We start from the raw sequence: 20,937 nt of genomic DNA, 5'->3' as shown, positions 1-20,937 counted from the left end.
TTTTTTTGCCCTCTGCATAATAATTAATTATAGTGATGAATATTACAAGCGTCAGTTTAATGGTAAGCATTTGTAAACTTTCATCAGCACATTTTTTATTTGTTAATATCGTTTGCAAGTTGCACAATATCGACATTGGTTTACTACCAATTTTCCAATCACGCGACATAGACATTCATGCTAATGTGTATATTTTCAACACCGCTTTTCCGTTTCAAAATTTCTGTCTAAGTTTAAGATTAACATTTTGTAATATCTGCAATGCGTACTGTTACGGTAGAATATCATTAGAATGGTAGCACTCTATCGAAGTGAAAAAATAACAAACATATCCAAGCTGGCCTGTTCAAATTATAGACACATTCGTGAATTATTAGTGGTTTAATTGGCAACACAATTATAAACACATTATATTAGTACGGAGATGGATCGATTCCCTCCCGGATACGGATATCGCATAAACTGACTATTTGCTTATGTGGGAACATAAGTCTACCATTAGGCAAGCAAGAGATGAATACAAACAAACTAACAAAATGCCCTTAAATGGAATAGAATTGAGTGGCCGTAGATGATTGCAGTTCTATTTGGCCCATTTTGAACTGAAGACGCTGTAGCCATTTCAGTAGAGCTTCCGATGCGTGGAAATCCTGTTCCTCAATATTAGGAACGGCATCGCGACAGTTTTGCAAGCGCACGTGCAGCGTACCGGACAGTTGCGTGTTAGACGAAAGTACCGGTGTCCAAAGCGGCAGCAATTTCGCCAGTATCGTGGATCTAGTTTCCTTCAGCGATTCCAGAAGACCCAAGAAATGAAGGTTTACGCTCTCTGAAAGCTGTATATAGGAGAGATAGGAGCAAGGTAGTTGATTAAAGTGTTTTTTCATTGATTAATATTCGTTTACCTTTGAGTGCGACACTAGTTGCAAGATGCATGGAGTGACTTTCGCCCAAAATTCAAATAGAACACTAAGAGTGGTATTATATGCTTCCGATGAAATTGCTGCCAAACTTGCCACTTGCTCAAGATAAACCGTCCACAATTGGCACAAAGTAAAAGCATGAAACAATGACGACATGTGTAGCACGGACGTCTTTGACTGTTCTGCAAATCCAGCAAAAATTACTTGCACATGATCGGCAATATGACAACTGGCTTCTTGTGGCACGGGTTGGATAATGAGGGCACTGTTCCGCAAGTGAGTTTGATGCGGTGCTGTTGTACCAGCCCCTATACGGCGCACGATCAATGCTGTGTGCGTTAGTGAACCCATCAGTAGCCAGGAGAGCAAACGCATGTGACCAACGCACTCTGTGAATTCTTTTGGACTGTGTGGAACAACAAACAGGTCAATCCACTCAATTTTTGCAGTATATAAAATAATATATGGAACTATTCTTACCCTTGTTGTAAAGATGATGGTGCATTATTCAACCATGGTAGATATTTTGAAACGGTTCGGCTATCCTTTGAATTGCCACGCGACATCTCAAGTGCAAGATACTGTGCGATTGCACCCTTTAGTACCCCACCTATTGTGTCTTCGCACAAGCCAGGGGTGGTGCTTGACGCTTTCAAATTCTAAAATTATTACGTTTTATGCTAATAAGACATGTTTAAATGATGCAATTAAAAAACAAACGATTACCTTAATTTTACTCAGTGTATGAAAATCGGCCAAGAACTCTAGAATATCGTTAAGATAGGGTTGTCTCATGCATTCAGAAATATTGCAGTTCGCATGAACAAACGATTCGCCGGTAGAAATGTCTCCAATAATACCTGTTGGCAGAATTCCACCAGCGTCTTGTAGTAAAAATCCTACCAAAAGCAGCAGATTGTTATCCGGTACATTGATTTTGAACTTGAGTGCTTGCACTAGATCAAAAACGATTTGCCGTCCAAGGTACAGCTTATCACGCTCTTTGGCAAAAGCTCGTCCACTCAAGCTGCAAATTTCAACGAGTACTCTCTGCGTCAATTGAAGATTTTGTATGGCGTAGCTTATGATTTTAGAAAATGGTTCCAAAATGCTCTGAAAAATGTTACGATAGTTTTTGAATTGAATGATCTTTGGTATTTCCAAATGACCTTACCTTAGACAGTTGGGGTACTTTTAGTACGGCTACGATTATGTCAAGCAGATGCTCGGAACCACTGATGCTACCTAGTATCAATATAACCCGACGAAGCAAACTGTCCAGAGCTTGTATCACTGGTAACCATACGCTGCCTGCTATACAGTCAATCGGAACACACTGTAAATACTCGGCTAGATTGCGGAAGATCACGGGCAATAGATCCGTTGGGAGTGTTTTCTTTGCATTCAGCGTTTCGGCAAGCATTTGTATTGGGCTTGTTGGGTTCAGCTCGGAGAAATCGTTCAAACTGTTGGACACACTTCGATAGAATCGCTTACGAGTTGTTTCTGTGCCAAATCGATAAGTTGAATGTAGGCAGGTTTAGACTGTTCGCGAAAATGCATACTTACCATCTTTCTGGGTTAAAAAAACTTGATAAAATACGCCATTAGGAGCAAGCTGATGCAGAACACATCGAATGAACTGGTGTGCAACTGATTGTGAACCACCTGGCAAATGAGTTAAGCTTTCACAACGCCATGGAAATGTCGGGTGTAAAGAAATTCTGGAAGATAAAAACATACAATAATCTCGTTGCGTAACACAGTTGCAAATCACGAACATAATTCCTCCAATACCTTCTGTCAAAGCAGAGCTAATGCTAGAGGGCTATTAATTGTACAATAAATACATGTAACGTACCTTGAGACGATAGTTAGTATTTCCGGTAAGAACGGTGCTCCTAGAGAAGGTTCCCGGTGGATGAAGGTACCAAGCACGATTAACATTATGCCCATTTCTTCATCTGTATACTCCTCTTTCACCGCTCCACACTCTGTACAGCGGTGACAGATACACTCATCACCAATCCGCAGGCTACTCTGCAAATGTAAGAAACAGTAGAAGGTGTAAGTATGAATACAGCATGTTCCAATTTTGCAACCTAACCATGTTAATAGGATTGGATCCTTGGTCCGCCTATTTTGTATATCTACTTACTGATTTTTCCGGACAAGATGAGCTCTCAGGATCATCAATTTCTGATCCATCATCCTTAGTGTCAGGAGCCCAGGAGCCAGCATACTTTACACGTGTGTCCTTCGAACCGTCACTAAACACTTTTGTTCTTTTAGAATATTTCTGAGGTGGTTGGATCTCTTTATTAATGCCATCCGATGTCATTAATTCTCTTTCTGGCAAACCGTGCGAAGCATAAGGATTGCTAATACTAGTTCCTGCAGGCCCATTCTCATTATCCAGGGCCTGGGGTGGAGATTCTAGGGCACTCTGCTTCGTTAGCTTTCTTGGAGATGACGACGATATATCTCGTGTGTGACAACAGCTGGCAGCACTCTAATGCGCGGAAGGAAGATCATAATTAATAAGGCTAACATGCTGTTGTGATATTACACAACATTTACTTACATCGGATCGATCATCAGTGGTTTCATTGGAGCTCGTTCCTTCTGGAATCGCCAATCCTTCCCGTACTCTTTCCACAATAGTGCTTACGCTCTCTGTTGCATACTGCCCGATTGGTAGCAATCGTTCCGGCGTTGGAATTGGTATTTGTTGTAGGTAGCTTTTACCTAATCCAGCGGGAATAGCGGAAACAGGGCAGCTTGATGTTTTAGTGGCTTCTGCTAGAGGATCATACACCGGAGAGTTGCGCTCATTAATATCCGTTGGTTGTACACATGTAGCACTGGATCGTTCGCAAGATAACTTGAATGTGTGAGGATCTGTACCAGGTGCCCGGCTCGTTTGTTCAGAATCCAACTTTGTGTTCGTTGTGTTTGTTGTCTTCCTGCAACCTAGAGATTCATCTGTTCAAAAAAGAGAAACATATTTTTGTAGTTGAAGTTACGTTATTTTATATTTATATTTCAGTGGACCCTTAAGAGTACTATCTAAGAGAAAGTTTCGCTTAATATTCAAATCTAATTACTGCTCAGATGTTAAATTTTACGATTAAAATGTCGTCCAGCAATCAGCAACATCCATTCAGTTCTTGTTTCATTGTTTTTTTTTTAATTATTTCATACATTGATTGGACTCTTTTTCGCTTAAAAGTGATAAAAAAGACTTAAAAGTGATAATACAATCTCTTCATTCTAACATTGACTTGGCACATGGAAACATCTATTTTCCTTCTGATATAAATATAATATGTGAGTCTCTGGAACAGATTAATCTTGTTATGCGTGGGTTCTCTGCATTGCATGTCATTAGCGCACGTTACATGATTGTACTTATATTTTTGATACTTTAGCAAGAACAAAGAGTTGACGCAATCGGAATTTTGTATAGCACTGCTTTTTTAAATTACAGCTCAAGGCGGGTTAATACGAATGGTCAAAGCAACTGTGCCTCTGCCTCAAGCAAAATACTTCAACCATCACGTCCACGGAAGTCTTAAAGTTATATTGTTATTTTAGACCAGGGGTCTCCAAACTACGGCCCGCGGGCCGCATGCGGCCCTCAAGAGCCTTTGATGCGGCCCGTGAGGACTGGGTTAATGTTAAATTAAATAGCTTTTTTCTATATGATTATTTTTGTTTTATTTTTAAAAGATGAAAACCAATATTCAATAAAAGAAACCTGCAGAAATTTTACATCTTTCAATAGTATTTTCTTATTAAAACGAGATTTGAACTTCCACTCATTTTAAAGGTAACGTCAAAATGGCCCTCAACAAGGTTGATTGTGAAGCAATGCGGCCCGCGAGCTGAAAAGTATGGAGACCCCTGTTTTAGACTATTAAAAAAGAATTAATTTTGTCAATACAGGTGTCCCCCGAGATACGACTGTATTTGGGACCGAAAAAATGTCCCAAAGCAAGGCGTAAGTCGAAAAAGTCGTATGTCGAATATCTATGAATACTAAGTTTATAACCGAATTTGAAGAGTTGGAATTTATGATATCGTGCATTTTATTTGAAATAATGTTCGATAATGTAATAATTATATTTTAAAAGCCGTACACAATATAGATATTCAAGATAGGGTAATTGTGGAATCTTTGGAAATGTGTGTATAACGATTATCAGCCCAGAAATTCAAAAAAATACATCAATTTCTTGTCAATGACAACTTTTAACTGTCAAAATCAAAATCGTCGTATCTGCGAATCGTCGTAACTCGAGGGGGTCGTAACTCGGGGGACGCCTGTATATCCAATTATTGCTGGTTTCACGTATCGTGCAAAACTCCACTTCATCAAATTTAAGACTCCTCAATCCTTTCGTTATTCTTCTTATTCTTTGGCACAGCAACCGTTTTCGGTCAAGGCCTGTCTGTACCACTAATAAGCTTGACTTTGACTTATTGATCAGTGACTTATAGATTACCCATAGCCGGATAGTCCTACGTATGGCGGCACGGTAAATAGGGAGCTTACCCATACCCATGTCTTGCTGTTCAGTCGTACAAGTTGACGATAATACAATAGCTAATACGGCTCTCGTAACGGAAGCATTAATATTATTATGCATATTATTGTTATTATTATTATTATCCTAATTTTGTAACTTCTCAGCAATATGCTGGGAACTTTTCACCTGCCCCGGGCTATTCAAATGCCAAAGGTAAAAAATGAATGAATCTCATTCGCCGGTTTTCTTAATGTTAATGAGTTTGCACCGGATGTTAGTTATGGTGATTCAGGAACCTTCTTAAAGTGCTACATGTTCGAAGAATCACCGCCGTAGTTCTTACAATCACTTTGTCAATATGTTCCAGTTGATGGGGGTGAGTCCCATGTAACCGCGCGGCCACATGAGGTGAAATATACAACGAAATGAACTTTTTGACAGGCGAAATATCTGTCAGATAACGCATCACAGCAACCAGATGATGTGCAATGTAAACAAATAACGTGTACAAAACCGCAGCTAAATCTATTAAATAACTTCAATATTAAGTATTTTGTCAATTTGCATTCAACAATTGATCATTTTTTCCAATTAGGGAATGTTCTGCTTAAAAATATATTCTTTTTAAGTGAATTTCGAAAGCGGATGTTGTATCACCCCTATACCTTTAGCTGTATCTGTCAGATATTTCACCTATCAGAATAGTTCATTTCGCTATATATTTCACCCTGTTTGGCCGTACGGTAACTCCTTCAGTTTCCACTGACTTTTTCATCGGGGCCCTTCACGATTCTAGTTAGTTTTTTGTATGGAGTTTGACAGTTGGAGGCTGAAAACATGTAAACACTCCATACAAAACCACACAAAAAACTAGCCTGCAATTTTCAGTCTAGATTATTCTAGCTACAAAGCTAGAATTAGATTCGAGTACCTCCTCGAAAACACGGTGTTGTTTACATTTACCCCAAGGTGCATTAAAGAGATCACGTGGTGGAATCTAGAATCAAAGTGTATGTAGTCCAGGTGGTCTCATAGCTTTTTTTTATAACCAATTTTGAACATCACTTTTTGACAGAACGAGTGAAAACTTTTGCTCCAACGAGCTTTCTGGAGGCTTGACGAGTACTCAAAACACTCTTAAAATCTTCATTCAGAAGCAGAAGCGATAAAAATCAGCCTTCTAAATTCATACACCTTGGGATAAGCCCACCTGTATATTATACTCACTTAGATAGCTGCTCGAAAACTGCTATACAATGCAAACAGCTGGCAGCAAGATCTATTAAGGAGAACAGGTCGATGCAAAGCCCGTTGCTAGGTTGCGATTTTCAGCTCGCTTTTGACAGTTTCATGAAAAAGTGTTTACAAACAAACGGCTAATAGTTAACGCGCAAAAGTGGACGAATTTACTATTAGGAAGGTTATATTGGTTAAATTTCTTGCGGTCAATCACTTCTGGACAATAAAGGAGAAGTAATTGCAGTCTACTCTGTATTCAGAAACATTGATAACCTTTTTCATTGTTTGCCATTCCGTGACCACAAACCACTACCGTTTGCAACGGCCCTGCTGGAAAAACGAAATGTTTAACATGTTCAACTGGGTTAAAGAAGTCCTTTTTACTTTCAATTGAACACTGAGAGTAAAATGAAACATCCAATCGACACACACTGGTACAATATGCATACCATCATTTACTTATAACCCGGCTACGAATGATAAATGAGATCCTTGGATTGTATCAGTCATGTAATATTCTAATTGGATTCTAATTCTTCAAATATTCTAACAGAAATTGAATGTAAAATGCTGAACAAAACTCTCATTCACTCCATAGCAACGTCCATCGCTAAACATAAACAATGTTCACTTTAACTGTCAAAATTTTCCCATGGCTTTCTGTCAATTTACTCTAAGCGCTTCGACCTGTTCTCTTTCAAGGACCTTGAGCTGGCAGGCTGAAATTTCAGCTTACGAACTTCAAACGGAAAGGGCCCCAATGTTGACATCGAATGGAAATGGGTTGACAATATGGATGCTTTCATAAGTAAGCCGTGGAAAATATTGACATTGACAACAAAGATGTTGAGATCAATGCCAAATGTTATTGATTCAATTGGAAAACCCTGTACCATCGAAATCAAAGGTGTTGAGATCAATGGCAAACGTTATTTATTCAATTGGACAACCCTGTAATGCTTCACTACTAATATTAATGCAGTTTATCCTTTCTTACCTTGTTTAGCACACGATTGGCTTGTTTTTGAGGGTACATCCTTTGCTCCATTCGGTACACTGCTACCGCTGCTGGTGGTGCTTTGTGTAACGACGATTGCTTTCTGCACATTAGCAAAGGGATTTAAAATTGCTTGTGCTTTCGGTTGGCCTAGCATAGATGATGTAACCATCATACGAACGCCCTCCTGAACGGAACATTTTTGAGAGTTCATTTGAAAGGCTGACGGCATACGGAAAATATTGCTGCTTGTTTTCTCCGGTTTTTCCGTCTTATTACCAGTGGGACCCTTTCCCTCGGTATCCTTACTGTTAGCATTACTGCTACCTGCCGCATCTGTTTGTTCAAGCGACAAAGTAGGTTGCTGAGATTTTTTCGATTTTGTCGGCAGCGATGTATGTGCCACTGGGGCAATTTTTGGAGCTCCGCAAATTATGGACAAGTTTGTTCGACTAAGACTAGCGAGACCTTCCTTCATCTTTCCTGCCGTATCAAGTTTTAATACATTGGAATCGTCGTCATTGCTAGCCGTATCCTCTAGCGATCCCTGGGGAAAAGAGAGTATGTTTTTGAATGCCTGTTTACAATATTGGTACTATGTATCCTTCTAGTAAATCCCACAACAACAACAACAAAAAAAATTAAAATCTACATGACTATCAGGGTAATACGAAAGACCCATACGCACCTGAACACTGCTCTCCTGAATTGTGCTGTCGCTCACATCGCTCTCCGGTATGACGACCAGCTCCGATTCTGTGTCGTCTCCATCGACCTCAGCATGCTTGCGTGCCTTGCTACCACCAGCACTCTTACCTCTGGATGAGCGACATTTGGACGATTCCTCACATCCATACATTGAAAGTGTCGCAGTTTGCAGCGGGCTGTACGGTGGGCTGCTATCGTTTGTTGTCCGTTTTTCATCTCCCAGCTCCGAGGTGGCGCCGAGCGAAGGTTGACTTTGATTGCGTAAGCGTGTCGCAGAGTAATCCATAATGATGGTGGTCGGAATACGTCGACATTTGTGAAACTGTGCATCCAGCGAATTGATAACAAGACGAATCAAATTCTGCACCTGATCGGCCATGGAAGCCTGATTATACTGGTACTTGTACAAAATGACCAGTAACGACATCAGCCAGTTCCGTCGCACATGCGGCTCTAGATACCAGATGGAAAAATTGTACGTTACGACATTATTGTGGTGATTTTGATCTGCTCCGCTAGCCGTTCCTGGCGGCAGGAAGCCTCCGTTTGCCTGATTCGGAGCGTAGAGCAGCAGCTGGATAACGGTTGGCAGTAGCAGCCAACCCATTTGATGGTTCTGATCAAGCACCTGCGGGAGATTGGCCATAAATGCATTGAATACGGATGAGCAGCGCAGGCGGGCAGGCGACACATGGAAGAACTTTTCCCCCTGATTGTAGCCCAAAAGAAGATACAGGTGCCGGAGCACGATGGACTGAATTTTGAACAGTGGTTTCTCATCCGTGGGATAAGCCTGCGTTCAGTCCGTATATATGTATACACGCGGTGAGTGAGTGTGGGTTTATCATCGGGTATGAAATCCGAGTTCCGAATGCGGCGAATGAGAATCAAGAAACAACAAAAAAAGGGTATCGAGTTAGGAAGTCATGTGCCAGAATTAAAAACGATTGGAAAAAGAAAACAGAAAGAAACGAAAAAACGGTTAAAGCAGAATCAATAAGAACGACGATATTTTAGCATGCACTATAACACTGAACGCATGCTCACCAGATCAGGCCGAGACATGAACTGCATCAGAAGGAAGACAAGCAGGTGGATCGTTTCCTTGTCCGCTTCTTCTAGATCGATCACTCGATACAGGCTTCCCATGTGAAAATCTTCATTCTGACCGCTGATCGAATGAACGTGTCCATCTGCAAAAGACCAACCACAGTAGAAGGATTTCAGTCAGCGAACACAACCAGGAAAACTTACAGATGAATACGAAAGGTGTATCGGAAGTGGTATAAACGAGTACAGTTCACGTGCTATCACTTCCGCACATGGTTGCGCTTCCACACAATCCCTTACCTAGCCCAAAACGAGAGCTTTTCCTCTTCAAAATCGGTGCAGACACTTGGCGGCTGTACACTTTTTCTTTTTCTGTAAATGAAGCGACGACAGGAACGTGATAGGAAAGTGAATGCTTTTAGTAATGAAGTGGATACAATCTTGGCGCCAACGCCAAAACGGGTGCAAAGATGCACAGAAGTAAATGCAACCAAAAAATAATCTAACGTACCGATTTTTGATTCCTGACGCGGTATTATTGTTGCTGGCGCGGACATCGTGCGCTTGTAGGGCCATTTAGTACCAAAGGAAGCGCTTAGCGTTTTTGACATGCTTCCGGTCGTGTCGGACTGACTCAACGCTTCCCGGGCCTTGTTTATCTTCATTGAAAGGATCTCGCTCCCATTTTCACTGTTTCGCAGATCGCGTAAATACGAAATGTCTCCCGCCCGTTCCAGGTTTACTTGCGCCTCCACAAATAGCGTATCAAAGCGGTTTAAGAAAAAATCCCACGTGAGTACCTTGCGGTCGGATAGCGAATTGTGTAGCTGATAGATCGATTGCAACACCACAGGCCGGTCTACGATGAACTTGTCAAACTGACTTTCAAGACAATACAGCAGTGCTTGGATGGCATAATCGTGGATGGTTCCAAGGTATAAGGTTGCACGTTGAGCCACGTGCACGTTGATATCATCGCACGCCGCAATTAGATGGCAAAACGCAGTGGCTAGCGATGTTTGTAGGCTGACCTCGGCCCGAAGAGGAGTGCTGTCCATGAATCGAGTGATCACTGCAATACATGCATTGGATTTACTCCCTATTTTACCTTTTTTTTTAATGTTTAAGTACATCTTTCTGTAACGTACCAGTAACACGCTCTACCGCCTCAAACCGAACTCTCCAATCGGCGTCATGAAATGCTTCCTGGATTACTTTCCAAAATACATCTGATCCCATTGGAAGCGTGATGCAGTGCAGCAAAGTTGGCACAGTTACTTGGCAAATGTGCGACTGAGCAGCGGTGCACAGGTCCCACAAGCTTTAAGTATATAAAAATTTCAAGCAAATGCTTTTTTGAGTTAGTATTGTTCGTCTTTTATTAACACATTTTTTTAAACAATTTTTTGAACAGCATTTTGGATGACCAAGATTACAGTAACGCATAAATATAAGAAAAGCATCCTTAAAGATCATCTTTTATAACCGTTCAATAATATTTTTATCCTCGAAATCAACAAGAAAAGCCGTCTTGTCTCTTAGGAAGCACCCACTTTTCCAAACATCACATTATTAATTCTCCAAACTTGTACATTATGAGGAATGGTTAAAGTCTGCATAAATCAATGGTGTAAAATCAGTGGCACATTAATACGAGTGAAGGCCCTAAACGGTGGCCCTAAAGGAATTGTAAACTAGAGCAGGATTAAGAAGCAAATTTACATGTGAGCAGGAAGTCCCTTTTTCGGGGCACCACGCGGCGCTTCCTTGCGCGCTTAGTTTGCGTATTCCGCCCCCTGTGTACACAATGTTGCAATAAAACGTAAGAAAAAGTTGTACAGCAGATACGTACTTTTTGATTAGCATATTCTCTTGACACCAAATGAAGAATCCCCGATTATCTCGAGCGGCCTTTACGAAAGCATCGCCATGCAGGACCATCACGTTCAGGCATTGCAGTACGTAGTATAGTATATCAGCTTTGTCGATGTTTGGGATTTCCTTCAACAGTTGATAGATGAACTGTAAAGACTGAGGCAGAGCGTCGATGGAAAACTTGAATTTTCCAACCGATGTGTGCCAAAACTCCTCGTCTCCATCGAATGGATGGGATCCGTCTAGATTTTCCGAATCAAGGCCGCCACCTTCAGAGCTGCTTTCGCCAATCACATTCGGTTTCGCAATCTGCACCGTAGCAGTAGCTAGACCCAGACCAGTGGTGAAACAATGTTAGCAATTATTTAAGTTTTCGACTGCTAGACTCGAGAAGGTAAATTCTATACTTACCGACGTCGGCTTCGGACAACGTAACAGATCGTGCCACCGCCGGTACCACCTTTTCCGAAGGTATTATTGCAGCCAGGTCTAATTGTTCCGAGACTGTTTCCACCGTGGCGGTCATGATCTAAACATAATAAAAAGTCGTAAACGATCTTAATCCATGTAGCGAGCGTGTTATATGTGTGTATATATATATGTATACATGTATATATGTATATGTGTACATATATACCTCGTAGCAATTATTTACATCATGATTAGATACATAACATGTGTTTCAAATATATTTAACACCTCGTTTTCACTCCTCGCTCACAGACACATGCTTGATTGTGTCATAATTTCAACTTGATCTTAGGTATGGTATTATACGCAACAAGTTTCACACACCACGTACACAGAAGTAAAGAAAAACACAGAAATTAAAATGACACAATTAGCCACAAAGAGGTGACGCAAAAGAGATAAACAAAAATGATTTGGAATAAAACAACAAAAATAACGAAACGACTAAAGAGACACAGTGGAACGGTAGAAATGAAGCAAACTTTGTATTAACTTTAGACGAGCGTTTAAACGCTGTTCTCGGTGAATGAACATAAATAATGATAAAAAAACACCAATGAATGATTCACAGCATTCAATATTTTCTATTTTATCAAACAAGTAAGAGACCTTCCATAAAGTTAAGATCATGCACAGTTTGTATAGTTTAGCAGTTATAGTACATTTAGTATTTTCATCAATTTTCAGAATTCATTTTATAGATAATGACACGAGATTTTTATAGATATAGAGATGTGATTGAAACAATGTCGATCGAAACATATGGTACAATGTGGGCCACGGCAATGGGTTCTGGTACTGAATACCACTTTATCACCACAAGTAACAAAACAATGCTAAATGTGCGGTGGGAACGAAATATTTTTGCGTAAAATTAGATAATCGCAAATTCAATTCTTGTTCATTTCACCTACCTATGCAGTTATGCTTTAGCATGGTAAAAACATCATAAAAAAATCCATCTAATCGAAAACATCGATAATACACCACCCTTTAATGAATTGAGCAAAAACAAATAATATTTTCTCGCTAACAGTTAGCAAACGATTATACTCTACTTTTGGTCTCATATCGATCGACAGATGTGCTAGTTGTGTGTGTGTGTGTGTGTGTGTGTGTGTGTGTGTTTTATACACTGTGATGATGATTGCATTAGAGAAGATAGAAGACAGTTAATATAATACATACAGAACAAACATGCGGCATATGTACTAATACACCACCAACCGAGTGAGGTTCCGGCTGTGGAACTGCTACCGGTACTGGACCTAAATGTAAGTGTTACGATGATCAACGCACACAATTGGAACCGAGGAACGGGAAGAAAAAAATGGAAAGAAACAAACAAAGAAAAGATTATTATTGGTTCAATTTTATTTGTCAGCGGTCCTGCAAGCTACATTTTTTCTTAGTGCGCTTTAAAAGCTAGCGAAGCGAGAAATGTTTCTAATAACGGCTCAAACTCTTGCATCCAGAGCCGGTTAACGCTACCTACTGTTGCATGCATAGTATTACTACCAGCCAGCGTTTGTCTATTCGAATACTAATTGTGAACAAATATCACTAAATAGTAGAGTAGGGCATAGTTAGTTGACTCTCTTTTAACAACAAACAATAGCGAGAATTTGAGATTTTCAATTTCGAAACCCCTGACAACCAAACGATTGTGCTACATGTTTTGAAACCGAACACTACACTACTATAAACACAACACAATGGCAAAAAATATAAGCATAATTATTTAACCCATAATTATTTAACATTAACTAGGCTCTCTTTGCCATACAATAAACTCCTTTATGATGGATACAAAATTTAATGTATCGGTAATATAGTTGTAATAAAAATTGACCTATAAAATAGTTTAAACGTTTGAATTGTAAAGGCATTGAATAACGAATTAAATGCATAGAAAACTTAAGAAATTATGGAAGACATTCACCTGCCATTATAATGACTTTTCCGGCATCATCAAGAATAGAAGGCATGACTTTTATTTTTTTTGGTTTGGTTTTGGGAATTGAAGTATTTTGTTTTGTACATGTTTGTATTGTTTTGGTATTGTTGAATTTTTGTTGTTGTCGTGAAGTGTACGTGTTGATAAGACGAGTGTGTCGGTTGTTTTGGTGTGTCGGTTGATATAAAAAAACGAAAAAGAGACATATACACATGTACATTAGGAATGAATGAACGATATCGTGAATATTTTATTGTTTCGAAACACAACTACTCTAGTCGTTTGATTTATGTTGTTTACGGGCATTTTTGTTTACTTTGCATTTCACTATGTATAATAAACTACTTGAATGGAATGGAAATTGGATTGATATAATCGCTTCATTGACTTGGAAATCAGGCTTTAATATAATTTAATATATTAAATTGCACATATTTTTTGCTTAAATTTTATTATGTGAAAATAATTTCGAATCATTTTCATCCAAGCGGTTGTAGCGGTTCTAGCGTAAACCTCTACATTTGAGCAATACATTGTGCCTTAACTAATGTTTAGAATTCGTTAGTTGTAGTTTCTATGAAGAAAATTCGATCACTTCATCTACAAAGGCGTACCAAAGTGTGCAGAGATCAGTCCTCTAAATTTACAAGGAATCTATGTATAGAACAAAAATGTTCCTAGAGTGTAAAAATGTGTGCAAATGCATGTGCTGCTCCAAACTGCAAGCAGCGCAGTTCGGTTACACTTTTATATATTTCACTATTTCAACCATTGTACAAATTTGCCAAATTGTTCCAATGAATTGAACAATACTGCAGGCTGAAAACTATTATGGTACGAACATAAACGTTTCAATAAACAGCTTTGTGTGGAAGTAAATGGAAGTAAAAAGAAGAAGTTATAACCAAAAAAAGTAAAATAAATTGTACATCAATGAACCCTTACCTAATGGCCCAAGCGGTATGTGTAAAGGCGCCATCGAAAGAGACATGTCACGTTCGTTTGATTTAGCTTCCTTTTCCAATTCTGGTGGGCTCTTGCGCGTTTTTTCATCATCTATCACCATCTGCATCGGAGGCTGTGAAGCATATGGAAAGTATCGTAACGTTTTAAAATGAAATCTCCAACACTACAGCCGTACAGCTGGCCGATTTAGCCTTAATAAGCAGCTACACATACACATCGAAACAGGTGATACTTACATCGGGCGGGTTAACAGGATTTACCGGTGCTAGATATTGAACCAGCTTGGTCGAAAGCTGATGCCACATGACAGAAGTTTCGCAGTATGCGCAATCCTTTAACACGAATGCAACAAAATAGACTCTATTGTAAAGCAGTTTTCGAATATTCAAAACAGAACCTACCATCAGCCGGCAGCTGTGATTGCCCATGCCCACATTAGCAGCTGTTACCATGCACTTTAGCAAACGGCAAACGTTGTCGGCCACGGTCGTGTAAATGCCCGAATGCATCTCAATTTCCTGAAGCTCCATCTAAAATCCCAAAGCAGAGAAAAAGACAAATTTAAAAAATGTATAACCATGTGTGGCGCAAACGCTCACCTGGCGCAACAGAATATCTAACATCAGTACACAACATGTGAGATTGTGTTCGGCATCGGTCGAAAACTCCATGCACTTGCTCATGGGCACTTCGTCGTCAGAAATAGCCGATGTGTTGCCAGATTCATCCTCGACCACGGGAGCTGAAGAGGACGAAAATTATGGCACATCGATCATGTAGTGTTTTTTTGTTTTTATTTTTTATTTTTTTTATTCTGAACTTACAAATGGAACTACGTCTAGGTGGTTGTAACTCTCTTTCTTTGGCGAATTTGGTACCGCTTCCACCGCTCGATCCACCACGGCTGGAATCCTTGGATTTGTTTATTTCTGCCTGTACTCCATGCTTCATGATACGTACGCCGTCGCCAAACATCGCAAAGAGCTGCGGTAACGGAATGACAATCTCCAACTTGGTCAAATTCTGCAACCAATAGAGCGCCTGCTGCTGCACCTTGGCAGTCGTCTTCTCGAACCGTATTGCTACGAAATTGTACATAGCTCTAGCGTCAAACCCAAGCGGTGACATTTCCGCATCCAGTATCTTGTTCAGTACGATCTTCAGCTCGATCAGCTCTTTTTCCGGGACATCGTTCGTAATTGCTTCCATCCAGTGCGGCATTACCGTGTCCCAGATCTCCTGCGTAATGATTTCGTACGGTATCAAACAAATCAACCGCTGTAGACCCTCCTTCAGATGGGACGTTCGCGAAGCTAACGAATCCCAGTGTCCTCCGACGCGGGAGTACTCGGGTGGATGGGGTAGCAAGCAATCAATAAACTCTTTGTAGTGGCTGATGCGTACTTCCTTTAGCCAGCTGCATATGTGATCTTGCTTCAACTTTTCCAGCGTACTCTCTGTTTGCCCATCGTATGAGTATGCAGTCACGTGGAACCAGTGGAAGAGCATTGACAACAGTCGGCCCAAAATTTCCACCGGCGTATCGACCGTTGGTGTGCAGCGCCCCACCAGTAGCCATATGCCGTACCGTCCAAGCAGTTGGCGCTCCTCGAGCGTCAAATAGTCGACCTGTTGCTCACCACCTCCATTCTGTCCGGAAGCATTGCCTTTTGTTTCCATCATTGACGAGTCCTTGCGAAAGTCCACGTTAAGGGGTTTCGCTTCGCGCAGAAGACTGATTACAGACTCCACCAGATACGTTTGCATCTCGGCATCCATCATCATCATCGGTGGCAGGCTCCGATGAACGATGTGATCGATGCCACGGCGGCTATTGTGCCGATTGCCGTGACACTGCAGACAGTAACGTATTGGATGGTTGCCATTGTAGCTGGCACACTCGTTTGAAAAGCAGATCGATACAGCAGATTTCTCGTGCGAGCGGCAATTCTAAAATTTCAATTTCAAAGTGGAGAGAAATAATTATTATGAACATTACTAACTAATTAATGGTACGGCTTTGAACGGCTTGAAGCACGTTTTACTTACTTTGTTCTCGCACACCATCGATACCTGCTGCATCGGATGTAAAATGTCGCCGAAAGTAAGATTCCGATGATCGCGATGTATCTCGTTGGCGCACTCGATGCACAGATACAGTGGCGGTGGCGCATCCGACGCGTACAGAATGCTGATGCAGTGGTCGTAGCACACTTTCACAGCCTCTGCATTGCCCGCGTTCGGGCACGATTCTCGCTGGCAGACGAATGGCACCAGATCGTTGGTGAACTTGCAGAGCAGACCCTTCCGATCGAACAGGTTCGGATCGAAGGCGGGCCAGTAGTAAAAGAGCAGCTTGGCGGCAGACGCGCGCGACATCGCCGTTCCATACCCAATCACACACAGAAGGTCTTTGGCGACGTTGTGCTTCAATCGCATCAAACATTCAAGTAGCTGACAATGGTGGGCTGGATTGGTGGAGTACTGGAACACTAGCATTATGACGGCCGATACCGATTGGCACGCGTGGCATTCCTGATCGTCGTCACTTTGGCGCGCTGCGCATTACGATGCGTTGATTTCGAGGGGCAAAAATAAAGACGACAAACATATTGAAAACTGTATTGAAATACTTAACAAACATAAAGCCATACAAAATTTGAATAGCAAAAACTTAGAAAAACGCATCTTTATACAAAAAAAAAACATTTTTAACACATCCTATTAGTAATGCATTACAAACGCTTGTTTAATTTTTCCTTTTTTTCATCACCAGAAAACAGGTGACTTTTTTACAGAACTTGGACAGCGACAGGTTTTACTTGCGGTGAGCTTAAATTAGCTTTTTGTGACAAGAACAATGTTTTGCAATGTACACTGTACAGCTAAACATTTCATTGTTGGGTAGCTGAAAGAAACATGTCCATTTCCTTCCTCTGGAATGGCCTTGCAAAGTTAGCACAACATAGCTTCGGTAAAAACTCTGTACCATATTTCTACAGGGCGCTAGAAAAACGTCGCTGTGCTATCTTCATGACCACGCGCACTGCAGAACGTAGCAAATCATATACATTAAATACCGTACTTACTGATGGTAAACGGAAGAATATAGTAACAGAGATAGTTGATGATATCCTGGTGCAGTGATGGTGGCAGGACAGATATGCTAGATGCAGTTAGATAGGGAAGATTGTCGATAAGATCTCTATCAAGAAAGGGCAGTATGCATCCCAAACACTGAAGAAACGCCTTTCCAAAAAGGTGCAACCCAGACTGGATGTTGGACGCCACATCTAATAGCATGGTAAGTGCATTGTAGAGGTTTTGATACTCCAAGTTAGGATAGCTGGACATGCGAATTTGATCCAATGATGGGTCTTTAATCATTTCCAACGGTGAACAGGGAACATCTTTCAATACGGCTGCAATAGAATAAAGTAAATCAATACTTGTTAGTTTTTTTCAGTTTATTACTAAATCATGAACGAAAAACTAGATAAGAATTCCACCTACTGCTAATTTGTACAGTAAGAAATGGTTTAAAACGTTTGATGAAAATGCACAAATATACAAATTACTTCTAACCTAATCTTAAATTTAAACTTTTAGAATTTCTTTAAAGCTCACAATATCTATAAATTATACAAAACATGACAAAAAACCTATCTGAAATAATGTTCTTCTTTCATCCTTGAATCCTGTATACTAATTTGTGACATGTTACAAAAAAAACGAAATGAGTTTCTGTAACTGATCGAATACAAGGCACATTTAATCAATTCCAGACATCTGAATTTTGAAAAGTTTTTTAACTTCACGTACTTCTTTGCATATTGCATATATTATTAAATTAGATGCAAATAATAAAACCTTATCAGTGTTGTCCTGTACCTTATCTTCATTCATGCACAGTGACGGTCACCTAAAGTACCTCATATTTTCAACCTGGATCTGGACCTGGACCTTTCTTTAGACTATTTAACGGAAAACTTGCTTCACACGTCGTTGTGTGTGAGCATAATTTAGCTATGGCCAATAATAACAAGAAAAATCTCGGAAAACATGTCGAAAACGGCACGAGATTTATTACGTCGATTGAAAGTCGGAAAGGCTCCATTCCTTACAAAATGACCACATAGATTCACAATGTTAGCTAATATGGTGCTGAAATTTATTAAATTTAGTTATTTAGTATAAGTACCATTGATCATCATATGTGTGTTACATGGCCTCAATCTAGAACTCTTACTTTCTTCTTTGGCTTCTTTGGCTCAACAACCGTTGTCGATCAAGGCCTGCCTGTACCACTGTACTTGGGGGCTTGGCTTTAAGTGACTTATTAATCCCCCCATAGCAGGATAATCAGTCCTACGTATGACGACACAGCCCATTAGGGGCTTGAACCCATGACGGGCATGTTGTTAAGTCGTACAAGTTGACGACTGTACTACGAGACCGGCTAACTCTAACTTTAGCTTTTAAAAATACACAAAATTACTATGCTTTGTTTTTCATATTTTTTCAGATACAGGTCTGCTTTTTTTGTTTGTGCACCAGAAAAAATTGTAGCAAAGAGTATACTAATCGAAGACTAATGTGAAGACGATATTCCGATACGCGGTTTAAAGAACTACAGTACAAGTATCCTCAAAACGCAGTACATATCAGGTGTAATGCATAACAAAGAGGTAGGTATCTGATTTAGGCTGGCCTGAAATGTATATTTGTTACAAACGAGCATTCTATACTAATATTCATTGACTCATGTTTAGTAAAATGATTTTTTTTCATATTAAAAACTCATTTAAACCCATTTTGAGCACTTCCCATTGATTGTTTTTATGGGAAATTATTTGTTGAACGATTTTGTATGGAAACAACAATTGGAAACATATTTACAGATTTCAAGTTTGTGTAAGGAAAATAACTTAAATTTGTCCTGAATTATAGTGTTTGTCTTTTGGTCTGACAATTGTTGTTTAATCTTCCTGTCAGCACACCACGTCACCTTCGTATTGTACTGTCGACTCTGACAGCATGGATAAACAAACAACAGGATAAAAGGTACTGAACAGATGAACAGCGCTCTACTGTGTTAGGTAGTTTTTTTAGTATACAATCCTTATAAATTATTTCATTTCTAATATTGTATTATTTTCATACCTTTAAAAAATGAGAACTATCAGGAACACTTACTTAGTAAAGTTTGGGAAAAGTATTTGATAGTGTTGGCAACTTCCGATCCGGTTGGTCCCGGTGCTTGGTTTGCCAATAGTCGGACGTGGAAATCGTGTAGACACCGCAACTTTGCTTGAACTAAAAAAAATAGAAGTCAGTTCATGATTCCTCGATGAGTTCGATCATGGCTAACTAAGATCATGGAATCTATTGATCCACATTTTCACTTCCAAATACAAATTCAATCATACTACGGAAGCGTTTGTGTTTATAGGAGACCCTTTCTATAAATAAAGCAAACCCTTCCTTTTTTCTCGCACTTACAAGCTGCATTTCGGGTATTCATATTGATTAGTTGTATCCGAAAGCTCCCCGTCATTAGGACAGATTTTCGCTATTCTGTGTACAAATATCAAAACACAATCGAAATTCTTCTGCTTCACTGTACACAGCACATCCAGCCACACCAGAGCTCTCCAGATCCGAGGTCGAAATTATCTAAACCAACGCCATAGTAGCTTAATACTCAGTGATTCGACCACTCCCTATACATGTTTACTTTATTGCCACATAATTCCTCCCATTGGAGGTTTGCACCGTATCGGAATCACATCGCATCAAGCGATGGGAATTAACTGCACTAAATGAAAAGGGGCCAAAAGTTTGCACCATTTATAGTATCACGTTTCCTTTCTGATTGCGATTACGTAAAGGGTCTGCAGTCTGTTTTTTTTTTCTTCTTTTTTATGTCCTTTGCAGCCCAAATACAAATTGCCTTGTTAACACGGACAGCTCTCGCACAAAACTGTGGATGTGAAAAATCTCCAAACTGTTTACAGACAGATTTTTTTAGGTATGGCCAGTTATCTGTCAGTTGTACTTTTCTTCCAATCAGTCATGCGCACATTGCATTTGGAAAACGAATGCTGGAAAATGTACACATTCCCAGATGGGGATTTGCATGTAGTTGTGTATCATGTGCATCTATTTCGAAACGCATTGGAATGGCGAGGAATATCATTACACCTCAAAGATGGAAAA

At 40.0% G+C, this 20,937-nt stretch overlaps 1 protein-coding gene across 2 annotated transcripts; it reads right to left on the bottom strand.

Annotated features, from left to right (window-relative positions):
• Nucleotides 1–55: 55 nt before the first annotated feature.
• On the bottom strand, nt 56–20,722 carry LOC121595565 (protein unc-79 homolog). 2 transcript variants are annotated; one of them, XM_041919624.1, is made up of 28 exons: nt 20,221–20,720; nt 19,915–20,034; nt 17,808–18,140; nt 16,768–17,276; nt 15,543–16,668; nt 15,318–15,460; nt 15,120–15,248; nt 14,955–15,050; nt 14,698–14,830; nt 13,738–13,785; nt 12,984–13,063; nt 11,736–11,853; nt 11,302–11,650; nt 10,598–10,770; nt 9,961–10,521; nt 9,750–9,821; nt 9,447–9,592; nt 8,380–9,192; nt 7,692–8,238; nt 3,508–3,908; nt 3,082–3,435; nt 2,785–2,963; nt 2,493–2,647; nt 2,098–2,429; nt 1,650–2,036; nt 1,404–1,582; nt 906–1,329; nt 56–836 (listed from the first exon to the last, which is right to left on the bottom strand). In XM_041919624.1, exons 1-28 carry the CDS (start codon nt 20,273–20,275, stop codon nt 543–545), a joined length of 8,256 nt encoding a protein of 2,751 aa, XP_041775558.1. In that variant the 5' UTR covers nt 20,276–20,720; the 3' UTR covers nt 56–542. The 2 variants fall into 2 exon arrangements, with proteins under 2 accessions (XP_041775558.1, XP_041775559.1); XM_041919625.1 differs by lacking the exons at nt 56–836; nt 906–1,329; nt 1,404–1,582; ... (12 more) ...; nt 12,984–13,063; nt 13,738–13,785 and having other exon boundaries at nt 11,496–11,650; nt 20,221–20,722.
• Nucleotides 20,723–20,937: the final 215 nt, after the last annotated feature.

Source organism: Anopheles merus, chromosome 3R, assembly GCF_017562075.2.
Source record: "Anopheles merus strain MAF chromosome 3R, AmerM5.1, whole genome shotgun sequence".
Taxonomy (NCBI): domain Eukaryota; kingdom Metazoa; phylum Arthropoda; class Insecta; order Diptera; family Culicidae; genus Anopheles; species Anopheles merus.
Note: the sequence above shows the minus strand (reverse complement) of the source record. Positions and strands in the feature narration are given on the sequence as shown.